Source organism: Manacus candei, unplaced genomic scaffold (assembly GCF_025592945.1).
Source record: "Manacus candei isolate 608988 ecotype Guabito, Panama unplaced genomic scaffold, ASM2559294v1 h1tg000287l, whole genome shotgun sequence".
NCBI lineage: Eukaryota > Metazoa > Chordata > Aves > Passeriformes > Pipridae > Manacus > Manacus candei.
The window spans coordinates 1-12,713 of NW_026138335.1; the positions used below are offsets into that span (position 1 = coordinate 1).

Below are 12,713 nucleotides of genomic sequence, written 5' to 3' on the forward strand. Positions count from 1 at the left end.
CCTGCCACGCCTCCCCCGTGGCACACCTGAGCCACAGGTACACCTGAACCACCTGAACCACCCCCAGGTACACCTGAACCACCCCCAGGTACACCTGAACCCCCCAGGTACAACCTGAACACCCCCCCAGGTACACCTGAACCCCCGCCCCAGGTACACCTGAACCCCCCCCAGGTACACCTGAACCCCCCCAGGCTGGCCAGCATGATCTCCTGCCACGCCCTCCCCCGTGGCACACCCTGAGCCACACAGGTACACCTGTACCCCCCCAGGTACACCCTGAACCCCCCCAGGTACACCTGAACCCCCCCCAGGTACACCTGAACCACACAGGTACACCTGAACCACACAGGTACACCTGAACCCCCCCCCCAGGTACACCTGAACCCCCCCAGATATACCTGAACCCCCCAGGCTGGCCAGCATGATCTCCTGCCACGCCTCCCCCGTGGCACACCTGAGCCACACAGGTACACCTGAACCCCCCAGGTACACCCTGAACACCCCCCCAGGTACACCTGAACCCCCCAGGCTGGCCAGCATGATCTCCTGCCATGTGGCACACCTGAACCCACAGGTACACCCTGAACCACCTGCACCCCCCCCCAGGGCACACCTGAACCCCCCCAGGGCACACAGGTACCCCCCCATGACACACCTGGACCCCCCCTGGGACACCCCCCTGGACACCCCCTGGACACCCCCTGGACACCTGGGTGCCCACCCAGGTGCCACCTTGGTGCCCTTTCAGACCCCACAGAGCCCCTCACACCTCCCAGCCCCAGACGGTCTCCTGCCCCATAGGAACGGGACAGGTGCCCCAAAAACTGCCCCATAACAGGACAGGTACCCCATGGGAACGGGACAGGTGCCCCCAAAACTGCCCCATAACAGGACAGGTACCCCATAGGAACGGGACAGGTGCCCCAAAAACTGCCCCATAACAGGACAGGTGCCCCATGGGAACGGGGACAGGTGCCCCCAAAACTGCCCCCATAACAGGACAAGGTTGCCCCATGGGAACGGGGACAGGTGCCCCCAAAACTGCCCCATAACAGGACAGGTGCCCCATGGGAACGGGACAGGTGCCCCATAACTGCATCACAGGTGCCCCACAGAGCTCAGCTGAGCCCCAGAGGACCCCCCCCCAGCCCCCCATAGGACCCCCCCCCAGCCGCATAGGACCCCCCTGAGCCCCCCATAGGACCACCCCCCAGCCCCCACAGGACCCCCCCCAGCCCCCCATAGACCCCCCCTGAACCCCCATGGGACCCCACCCCAGCCCCCATAGACCCCCCTGAACCCCCATGGGACCCACCCCCAGCCCCCATAGAACCCCTCTGAGCCCCCATATGACCCTGTCAGCCCCCATGTGACCCCCCCCCAGCCCCCATGGGAACCCCCCCCAGCCCCCATAGGACCCCCTGAGCCCCCCCATGGGAACCCCCAGCCCCCATATGACCCCCCCAGCCCCCATAGGACCCCCTGAGCCCCCCATAGGACCCCCCTGAGCCCCCCATGGGACCCGCCCCAGCCCCCCGTAGACCCCCCTGAACCCCCATGGGACCCCCAACCCCCCATAGGACCCCCTGAGCCCCCACAGGACCCCCCTGAGCCCCCCATAGGACCCCCCCTGAGCCCGCCCCATAGGACCCCCCCCCGCCCCCATAGGACCCCCCCAAGCACCCCAACAGGACCCACCTGAGCCCCTCCTGGGAACCCTCAGCCCCCCATAGGAACCCCCCCCAGCCCCCATAGGACCCCCCCTGAGCCCCCCCATAGGACCCCTCCAAGCCCCCATGGGACCCCACCAGCCCCATAATACCCCACTGAGCCCCCATAGGACCCCCTCGAGCCCCCCATATGACCCCCCCAAGTCCTTATAGGGACCCCCCCCGAGTCCCCCCCGTGCCCCCCCCAGCCCCCCCTGTGACCCCCCCAACCCCCACAGGACCCCCCCAAGCCCCCCATGGGGACCCCCCCTGAGCCCCCCATAGGATCCCACTGACCCCCCCATAGGACCCCCTGAACCCCCATAGGACCCCCTTGAGCCCTCACAGGACCCCCCCGAGCCCCCCCCCCGAGCCCCCCCGTGCCCCCCGGCCCCACCTGAATGAGCAGCAGCACGGCCTGGGGAAGGTCTGGAAGTTGTTGTTGCGGTTGATCTGGGTCCCGTCCTGCAGAGCCACCTTCCCGAAGGTCTGGGGGGCACGGGGGGGGGCTGGGGGGGGGGGGGGCAGGACCGACCCCCCCGTGCCCCTCACGCCCCCCAAACACCCCCCTGACCCGGGGGGGGGGGGCTCCCCCCGGGCCCCCCCACCTGCATCCCGATGACGGCGTAGATGAAGAAGATCATGGCGATGAGGAGGGCGACGTAGGGCAGGGCCTGGGGGCAGAGGGGGGGTCAGGGGGGGCTGTGCGACCCCCGTGGGACCCCCCCCCGTGTCCCCCCTCCCCGTCTGCCCCCCCCCCGGCCCCCCCTGGAAGGACTTGACGAAGGTCCAGAGCAGGGTGCGGATCCCTCGCCCTTGGAGAGCAGCTTGACCAGGCGCATGACCCGGAACAGCCGGAAGAGGTGATGGAGATGCCGGGAGCTGTCCTCGGAGCTCTGCGGGGACGGGGGTCAGGGCAGCCCCAAAAACACCTGAACACCCCCAAAAACACCCCTGAACCCACCCAAAAAAACCTGCACACCCCTAAAAACCTGCACACCCCTAAAAACCTGCACACCCCAAACCATATACACCCTAGAACGTGATGGAGATGCGGGAGCTGTCCTCGGAGCTCTGCGGGGACGGGGGTCAGGGTGTCCCCAAAGACCCCTGAACCACCCCCAAAACACCCCTGCACACCCCAAAACCCGTACAAACCCCAAAAACCCCTGCACACCCCAAAAACACCTGCACACCCCAAGACCCCCACACACCCCAAAAACCCTGCAAACCCCAAAAAAAACCTACACACCCCAAAAACCCTGCAAACCCCCAACCCCCTGCACACCCCAAAAACCCTGCACACCCCAAAAAAAACCCTACACACCCCAAAAACCCTGCACACTCCCCCAAAACCCCTGCACACCCCCAAAACCCCTACACACCCCAAAAACCCCTGCACACCCCAAAACCCCTACACACCCCAAAAAAAACCCTGCACACCCCCCAAAAAAACCCTGCACACCCCAAAAACCCCTACATACCCCCAAAAAACCCTACACCCTCCAAAAACCCTACACACCCCCAAAACCCCTGCACACCCCAAAACCCCTACACACCCCAAAACTCCTACACACCCCAAAAACTCCTACACCCCCAAAAACTCCTACACACCCCAAAAAACCCTGCACACATCAAAAACCCCCGTGCACCCCAAAAACCCTGCACACCCCCAAACCCGTGCACACCCCAAAAACCCTACACACCCCAAAACCCCTACAGCCCCCCAAAAAAACCCTACACACCCCAGAAACCCCTACACACCCCAAAACCCCTGCACACCCCAAAAAACCCCCCGCACACCCCCAAAACCCCTGCACACCCCAAAAAACCCCCCTCACCTCACCGACGTGCCCCCCGTTCTGCCGCCCCGGCCGTGACAATGGAGGTGGGTGGAGACACAGATGGACGTGAGGACACGGACACGGGGGGGGGACCCAAACACCCGGGACCCCCTCCCCAAAAAACACCCCCCCTCCCCCAAAAAAACAACCCCCTCCCCCAAAAAAACACCCCCCCTCCCCAAAATACACCCCCCCTCCCCAAAATACACCCCCCTCCCCAAAAAATACTCCCTCCCAAAGAACACCCCCTCCCCAAAAAAACAATCCCCTCCCCAAAAACATCCCCCTCCCCAAAAAACACCCCCTGCCCCAAAAACACCCCCCTCCCAAAAAACACCCCCCCTCCCAAAAAACACCCCCTGCCCCAAAAAACACCCTCTCCCCAAAAAACACCCCCCTGCCCCAAAAAACACCCCCCCCCTCCCCAAAACCCCCCCTCCCGGCCGGGGTGACTCACGTTGACCTCGGTGACCGCGATGTCCACCACGCTGCCCACCACGATCAGCGCGTCGAAGGTGTTCCAGGCGTCACAGAAATAGTGCTGGGGGGGGCAGGGGAGAGACCCCCGGGCTGGGACACCCCCAGACACACCTGGGACCCCCCCCCAGACCCTGTGACCCCCCCGTGTGACACCAAATAGTGCTGGGGGGGCACAGGGGAGAGACCCCCGGGCTGGGACACCCCCTCCCCATACCGTGTGACCCCCCCCGGTGTGACACAGAAATAGTGCTGGGGGGGCAGGGGAGAGACCCCCGGCATGGGACACCCCCCACACACACCCTGTGACCCCCCCGTGTGACACCAAATAGTACTGGGGGGGCACAGGGGAGAGACCCCCCGGGCTGGGACACGCCCCCCCCCACACACACCCTGTGACCCCCCCGGTGTGACACCAAATAGTGCTGGGGGGGCAGGGGAGAGACCCCCGGCATGGGACACCCCCCACACACACCCTGTGACCCCCCCGTGTGACACCAAATAGTGCTGGGGGGGCACAGGGGAGAGACCCCCGGGCTGGGACACGCCCCCCCCCACACACACCCTGTGACCCCCCCGTGTGACACCAAATAGTGCTGGGGGGGCACAGGGGAGAGACCCCCGGGCTGGGACACCCCCCCCCCACCCACGGTGTGACCCCCCCCCAGGTGTGACACGAAATAGTGCTGGGGGGGGCACAGGGGAGAGACCCCCGGTATGGGACCCCCCCAGACACACCTGGGACACCCCCCACACACGGTGTGACCCCCCCCGGTGTGACACAAAATAGTGCTGGGGGGGGGACAGGGGAGAGACCCCCGGCATGGGACACCCCCCCCCCTCCCATACCGTGTGACCCCCCCCGGTGTGACACAGAAATAGTGCTGGGGAGGGACAGGGGAGAGACCCCCGGTATGGGACCCCCCAGACACACCTGGGACACCCCCACACCCTGTGACCCCCCCGTGTGACACCAAATAGTGCTGGGGGGGGCAAAGGGGAGAGACCCCGGTATGGGACACCCCCCCCACACACACCGTGTGACCCCCCCGGTGTGACACAAAATAGTGCTGGGGGGGCACAGGGGAGAGACCCCCGGCATGGGACACCCCCCCCACACACCCTGTGACTCCCCCGGTGTGACACAGAAATAGTGCTGGAGGGGGGCAGGGGAGAGACCCCCGGGCTGGGACACCCCCCGTCCCACACCCTGTGACCCCCCCCGTGTGACACCAAATAGTGCTGGGGGGGGGGACAGGGGAGTGACCACGGTATGGGACACCACCACACACCCCTGTGACCCCCCCCACACCCTGTGACCCCCCCCGTGTGACACCAAATAGTGCTGGGGGGGGCAAAGGGGAGAGACCCCCGGGCTGGGACACCCCCAGACACACCCTGTGACCCCCCCGGTGTGACACAGAAATAGTGCTGGGGGGGGCACAGGGGAGAGACCCCGGTATGGGACACCCCCCCCACACAGACGGTGTGACCCCCCCCGGTGTGACACGAAATAGTGCTGGAGGGGGACAGGGGAGAGACCCCGGTATGGGACCCCCCCAGACACACCTGGGACACCCCCCACACACGGTGTAACCCCCCCGGTGTGACACAAAATAGTGCTGGGGGGGGGACAGGGGAGAGACCCCCGGCATGGGACACCCCCCCCCCTCCCATACCGTGTGACCCCCCTGGTGTGACACAGAAATAGTGCTGGGGAGGGGGCAGGGGAGTGACCCCGGTATGGGACACCCCCCCACACACACACCCCCTGTGACCCCCCCGTGTGACACCAAATAGTGCTGGGGGGGGGACAGGTGAGAGACCCCCGGTCTGGGACCCCCCCCACACACACCCTGTGACTCCCCCACCCCCTGTGACCCCCCCGGTGTGCCGCGGCCCCCTCCCACCCCCTGTGCCCCCCCCCGGCCTGGGATACCTCCACACACCTTGTGACCCCCCACACACCCCCCTGTGCCCCCCCCCGTGTGCTGCGGCCCCCCCCCCCGGTGTGACGTGGCCCCCTCCCACCCTCTGTGCCCCCCCCGGTGCTGCGGCCCCCCCCTTCCCACTCCCTGTGACCCCCCACACACCCCCTGTGACCCCCCCCCACACACACCCTGTGACCCCCCACACACACCCCCTGTGACCCCCCCCCACCCCGTGTGCCCCCCCCCGGTGCCGCGGCCCCCCTTCCCACCCCCTGTGACCCCCCCCCACACCCCCTGTGACCCCCCCCCCCACCCCCTGTGACCCCCCCACCCCGTGTGCCCCCCCCCGTGTGCCCCGCAGCCCCCCTACCCTCGGTTTGAAGGCGATGATCTTGAGCACCATCTCCACGGTGAAGAGCCCGGTGAACACCATGTTCAGCAGGTCCATCACGTAGTTGAAGGGCTTCGACTGCTCGTAGTGCTGGGGGGGGGACACGGGGGGGTCCTGAGCTGTGCCCACCCTCCCACGGGGGGGGTCCTGAGCTGTCCCACCCTCCCACGGGGGGGTCCTGAGCTGTGCCCACCCTCCCACGGGGGGGTCCTGAGCTGTGCCCACCCTCCCACGGGGGGGTCCTGAGCTGTGCCCACCCTCCCATGGGGGGTCCTGAGCTGAGCCCAGGTGTGTGTCCCCTCCCCGGGGGTCTAAGTTGTCCCCCCAGGAGTCTGAACTGTCCCCCCCCAGGAGTCTGAGCTGTCCCCCCCCCAGGAGTCTGAGCTGTCTCCCCCTCTCGAGGGTCTGAACTGTCTCCCCCTGAGGGGTCTGAACTGTCCCACTCCCACCCAGGTGTCCAAGCTGTGCCCCCCCGGGGGTCTGAGCTGTCCCCCCCCCCCGAATTCTGAGTTGTCCCCAGGGGTCTGAGCTGTCCCCCCCAGGGTGCGAGCTGTGCCCCCCCCCCCCCGGTCTGAGCTGTGCCCCACAGGGGTCTGATCTGTCCCCCCAGGTCTGAGCTGTGTCCCCCCCCACCCCTGGTCTGAGCTGTGCCCCCCCCCCGGGGTCTGAGCTGTGCCCCCTGGGTCCAAGCTGTCCCCCCAGGGTCCAAGCTGTGCCCCCCAGGTCCGAGCTGTGTCCCCCCCGGGTCCCGAGCCGTGCCCCCCCAGTCTGAGCTGTGCCCCCCAGGTCCGAGCTGTGCCCCCCCCAGGTCCGAGCTGTCCCCCCAGGGTCCCGAGCCGTGCCCCCCAGGTCCGAGCCGTGCCCCCCAGGTCTGATCTGTCCCGTCCCCCTGGGGGTCCCGAGCTGTGCCCCCCAGGTCTGATGTGACCCATCCCCCTGGGGGTCCCGAGCTGTGCCCCCCAGGTCCGAGCTGTGCCCCCCAGGTGTGATCTGTCCCATCCCCCTGGGGGTCCGAGCCGTGCCCCCCCAGGTCCGAGCTGTGCCCCCCAAGTGTGATCTGTCCCATCCCCCTGGGGGTGCCGAGCTGTGCCCCCCAGGTGTGATCTGTCCCATCCCCCTGGGGGTCCCGAGCTGTGCCCCCCAGGTCCGAGCTGTGCCCCCCAGGTGTGATCTGTCCCGTCCCCCCGGGGGTCCCGAGCTGTGCCCAGGGTCCCGAGCCGTGCCCCCCGGTCCGAGCCGTGCCCCCCAGGTGTGATCTGTCCCGTCCCCCCGGGGGTGCCGAGCCGTGCCCCCCCAGGTCCAAGCTGTGCCCCCCAGGTGTGATCTGTCCCGTCCCCCCGGTCTGAGCCGTGCCCCCCAGGTGTGATCTGTCCCGTCCCCCCGGGGGTGCCGAGCCGTGCCCACCTGCACGGCGAGGGCGATGGTGTTGAGCAGGATGAGCACGAACATGATGTACTCGAAGGCCGTGGAGTTCACCATGGCCCACACCCGGTACTGGCTGCGGTTCTTGGGGATGTAACGGCGCAGGGGCTGCGCCTTCAGCGCGTACTCCACACACTGCCGCTGGGGGGGGACAGGGACAGTGTGGGGACAGTGTGGGGACATGGGGACAGTGTGGGGACATGGTGGGGACAGGGGACATGGGACACAGCCACTCCACACACTGCCGCTGGGGGGGGGACAGGGACAGTGTGGGGACAGTGTGGGGACATGGTGGGGACATGGGGACAGTGTGGGGACATGGGACACAGCCACTCCACACTGCCGCTGGGTGGGGGGACAGGGGGACAGTGTGGGGACATGGGGACAGTGTGGGGACATGGGACATGGGGACACAACCACACACAGCCACTCCACACACTGCCACTGTGGGGACAGGGACAATGTGGGGACATGGGACACAGCCACTCCACACACTGCCGCTGGGGGGGGGGACAGGGACAGGGGGACAGTGTGGGGACACGGGGACACAGCTACACACTGCCACTCCACACACTGCCGCTGGGGATGGGGACAGGGGGACATGGGGACAGTGTGGGGACAGTGAGGGGACAGTGAGGGGACATGGGGACACAGCCACCCACTGCCACTCCACACACTGCCGCTGTGGGGACAGGGACAGGGGACATGGGGACAGTGTGGGGACAGTGTGGGGACAGTGTGGGGACATGGGGACATGGGGACACAGCCACACAGCCACACAGCCACTCCACACACTGGCACTGGGGATGGGGACAGTGTGGGGACACGGGGACATGGGGACACAGCCACACAGCCACACAGCCACTCCACACACTGGCACTGGGGATGGGGACAGTGTGGGGACACGGGGACATGGGGACACAGCCACCCACTGCCACTCCACACACTGCTGCTGGGGATGGGGACAGGGGGACAGTGTGGGGACATGGGACATGGGGACATGGGACACAGCCACTCCACACACTGGTGCTGGGGACAGGGACAGTGTGGGGACAGTGTGGGGACATGGGGACACGGGGACACAGCCACCCACAGCCACTGCACACACTGCTGCTGTGGGGACGCTGTGGGGACATCACAGAGCCACCCCAGTGGGGACACTGCAGGCCACAGGGACACCACAGGGACACCCTGGGGACACTGCAGTGACACTGTGGGGCCACAGCAGGGCCACCGCAAGGACACTGTGGGGACACCACAGGGCTGCAGGGACACTGCAGGGACACCCTGGGGACACCACAGGGACAACCTGGGGCCACTGCAGGGCCACAGAGCCACCCTGTGCCACCCCGGGGCCACCCTGTGCCATCCTGGGGTCACCCTGTGCCATCCCAGGGCTACCCTGTGCCATCCTGTGCCATCCCTGTGCCACCCCGGGGCCACCCTGTGCCATCCCGGGGCCACCCTGTGCCATCCCGGGGTCACCCTGTGCCATCCCAGGGCTACCCTGTGCCATCCTGTGCCATCCCTGTGCCATCCTGTGCCATCCCTGTGCCACCCCGGGGCCACCCTGTGCCATTCCGGGGCCACCCTGTGCCATCCTGGGGTCACCCTGTGCCATCCCAGGGCTACCCTGTGCCACCCCAGGGCCACCCTGTGCCATCCTGTGCCATCCCTGTGCCACCCCGGGGCCACCCTGTGCCATTCCGGGGCCACCCTGTGCCATCCTGGGGTCACCCTGTGCCACCCTGTGCCACCCTGTGCCATCCTGGGGCCACCCTGTGCCACTCTGTGCCATCCTGGGGTCACCCTGTGCCATCCTGGGGCCACCCTGTGCCACTCTGTGCCATCCTGGGGTCACCCTGTGCCATCCTGGGGTCACCCTGTGCCACCCTGTGCCATCCCAGGGCCACCCTGTGCCACCCTGTGCCACCCTGTGCCACCCTGGGGCCACCCTGTGCCATCTCAGGGCCACCCTGTGCCACCCTCTGCCACCCTGTGCCATCCTGGGGTCACCCTGTGCCATCCCAGGGCTACCCTGTGCCATCCTGTGCCATCCCTGTGCCATCCTGTGCCATCCCTGTGCCACCCCGGGGCCACCCTGTGCCATTCCGGGGCCACCCTGTGCCATCCTGGGGTCACCCTGTGCCATCCCAGGGCTACCCTGTGCCATCCTGTGCCATCCCTGTGCCACCCCGGGGCCACCCTGTGCCATCCCGGGGCCACCCTGTGCCATCCCGGGGTCACCCTGTGCCATCCCAGGGCTACCCTGTGCCATCCTGTGCCATCCCTGTGCCATCCTGTGCCATCCCTGTGCCACCCCGGGGCCACCCTGTGCCATTCCGGGGCCACCCTGTGCCATCCTGGGGTCACCCTGTGCCATCCCAGGGCTACCCTGTGCCATCCTGTGCCATCCCTGTGCCACCCCGGGGCCACCCTGTGCCATCCCGGGGCCACCCTGTGCCATCCCGGGGTCACCCTGTGCCATCCCAGGGCTACCCTGTGCCATCCTGTGCCATCCCTGTGCCATCCTGTGCCATCCCTGTGCCACCCCGGGGCCACCCTGTGCCATTCCGGGGCCACCCTGTGCCATCCTGGGGTCACCCTGTGCCACCCTGTGCCACCCTGTGCCATCCTGGGGCCACCCTGTGCCACTCTGTGCCATCCTGGGGTCACCCTGTGCCATCCTGGGGCCACCCTGTGCCACTCTGTGCCATCCTGGGGTCACCCTGTGCCATCCTGGGGTCACCCTGTGCCACCCTGTGCCATCCCAGGGCCACCCTGTGCCACCCTGTGCCACCCTGTGCCACCCTGTGCCACCCTGGGGCCACCCTGTGCCATCTCAGGGCCACCCTGTGCCACCCTCTGCCACCCTGTGCCATCCTGGGGTCACCCTGTGCCATCCCAGGGCTACCCTGTGCCATCCTGTGCCATCCCTGTGCCATCCTGTGCCATCCCTGTGCCACCCCGGGGCCACCCTGTGCCATTCCGGGGCCACCCTGTGCCATCCTGGGGTCACCCTGTGCCACCCTGTGCCACCCTGTGCCATCCTGGGGCCACCGTGTGCCACCCTGTGCCATCCCAGGGCCACCCTGTGCCACCCTCTGCCACCCTGTGCCATCCTGGGACCACCCTGTGCCATCCCAGGGCCATCCTGTGCCATCCTGTGCCATCCCTGTGCCATCCTGTGCCATCCTGGGGTCACCCTGTGTGCATCCCAGGCCCACCCTGTGCCATCCTGTGCCATCCTGTGCCACCCTGTGCCATCCTGGGACCACCCTGTGCCACCCTGGGGCCACCCTGTGCCATCTCAGGGCCACCCTGTGCCACCCTGTGCCATCCTGTGCCATCCTGTGCCAGCCTGTGCCAGCCCCACCTGGTTCTTGTCGAGCTCGCAGTTGCGGTACTCGCTCTCGCCCTGGGCGCGGAAGGTGATGATGACGAAGCCGACGAAGATGTTCATCATGAAGAAGGCGATGACGATGATGTAGACGATGAAGAAGATGGAGATCTCCACCCGGTAGTTGTAGATGGGCCCCTGGTCCTCGGCGTTGGCGTCGATGGCCTTGTACAGCAGCCTGGGGGGGCACACGGGGGGCTGGGGGGGCGTCCCGGGGGTCCTGCTGTCCCCCCCCGGGGGTCCCCCCCCGTGTCCCCCCTGTGTGTTCCCCCCGTGTCCCCCCAGACTCACACAGGCCACCCCTCGAAGGTGGACACTGTGAACAGGGCCTGGGGGTCCCGCTGTCCCCCCCGTGTCCCCCCAGACTCATGCAGGCCACCCCTCGAAGGTGGACACAGTGAACAGGGCCATCATCCTGGGGGTCCTGCTGTCCCCATGTCCCCCCCATGTCCCCCCCGTGTCCCCCCCAGACTCACGCAGGCCACCCCTCGAAGGTGGACACAGTGAACAGGGCCTGGGGGTCCCGCTGTCCCCCCCATGTCCCCCCCATGTGTCCCCCCCGTGTCCCTCCCCCCCCAGACTCACACAGGCCACCCCTCGAAGGTGGACACTGTGAACAGGGCCATCATCCTGGGGGTCCCACTGTCCCCCTCGTGTCCCCCCAGACTCACGCCGGCCACCCCTCGAAGGTGGACACGGTGAACAGGGCCTGGGGGTCCTGCTGTCCCCATGTCCCCCCCCGTGTCCCCCCTGTGTCCCCCCCAGACTCACGCCGGCCACCCCTCGAAGGTGGACACTGTGAACAGGCCCAGGGGTCCCACTGTCCCCCCTGTGTCCCCCCAGACTCACGCCGGCCACCCCTCGAAGGTGGACACAGTGAACAGGGCCATCATCCTGGGGGTCCTGCTGTCCCCATGTCCCCCCCATGTCCCCCCCTGGCCCTGGGACTCATGCAGGCCACCCCTCGAAGGTGGACACTGTGAACAGGGCCATCATCCCGGGGGTCCCACTGTCCCCCCCGTGTCCCCCCAGACTCACGCCGGCCACCCCTCGAAGGTGGACACAGTGAACAGGGCCATCATCCCGGCCAGCACGTTGTCGAAGTTGAAGTCGCTGTTGAGCCAGAGGCGCTCCCGCACCGAGGGGTGGGAAACGTCCCCGTCCTTGTACACCAGGAATGTCCCCCTGGATGGGGACAGGGACAGTGAGACCCCCGAGGGGTGGGACAGGTCCCTGTCCTTGTACACCAGGAATGTCCCCCTGGATGGGGACACAGGGACAGGGACAGGGACACAGGGACAGTGAGACCCCCAAGGACACCAAGGGGTGGGACAGGTCCCTGTCCTTGGACACCAGGAATGTCCCCCTGGGATGGGACACAGGGACAGGGACAGGGACAGTGAGACCCCCGAGGGGTGGGACACATCCCCGTCCTTGGACACCAGGAATGTCCCCCTGGATGGGGACAGGAACAGTGAGACCCCCGAGGACACCGAGGGGTGGGAAACGTCCCCGTCCTTGTACACCAGGAATGTC

The 12,713-nt window shown here is 67.5% G+C and overlaps 1 protein-coding gene and 1 long non-coding RNA gene across 2 annotated transcripts in view; both read right to left on the reverse strand.

Annotated features, from left to right (window-relative positions):
- Positions 1–744: 744 nt before the first annotated feature.
- Positions 745–1,107, reverse strand: LOC127464866 (uncharacterized). Its single transcript, XR_007901681.1, has 3 exons — positions 1,046–1,107; positions 882–933; positions 745–827 (listed from the first exon to the last, which is right to left on the reverse strand). It is a non-coding gene; the product is annotated as an uncharacterized LOC127464866 (long non-coding RNA).
- Positions 1,108–2,482: 1,375 nt separating this feature from the next.
- The window catches only part of LOC127464867 (voltage-dependent L-type calcium channel subunit alpha-1F-like), a gene marked incomplete at both ends in the record, with an annotated part of 29,370 nt that continues 19,139 nt past the window's right edge, over positions 2,483–12,713 (reverse strand). The window contains 7 exons of the mRNA XM_051775321.1: positions 2,483–2,608; positions 3,554–3,574; positions 4,014–4,097; positions 6,335–6,445; positions 7,760–7,918; positions 11,154–11,355; positions 12,216–12,362. Of these exons, the coding sequence (XP_051631281.1) occupies positions 2,483–2,608; positions 3,554–3,574; positions 4,014–4,097; positions 6,335–6,445; positions 7,760–7,918; positions 11,154–11,355; positions 12,216–12,362 (850 nt within the window). The remainder of the gene's footprint in view (positions 2,609–3,553; positions 3,575–4,013; positions 4,098–6,334; positions 6,446–7,759; positions 7,919–11,153; positions 11,356–12,215; positions 12,363–12,713) is intronic.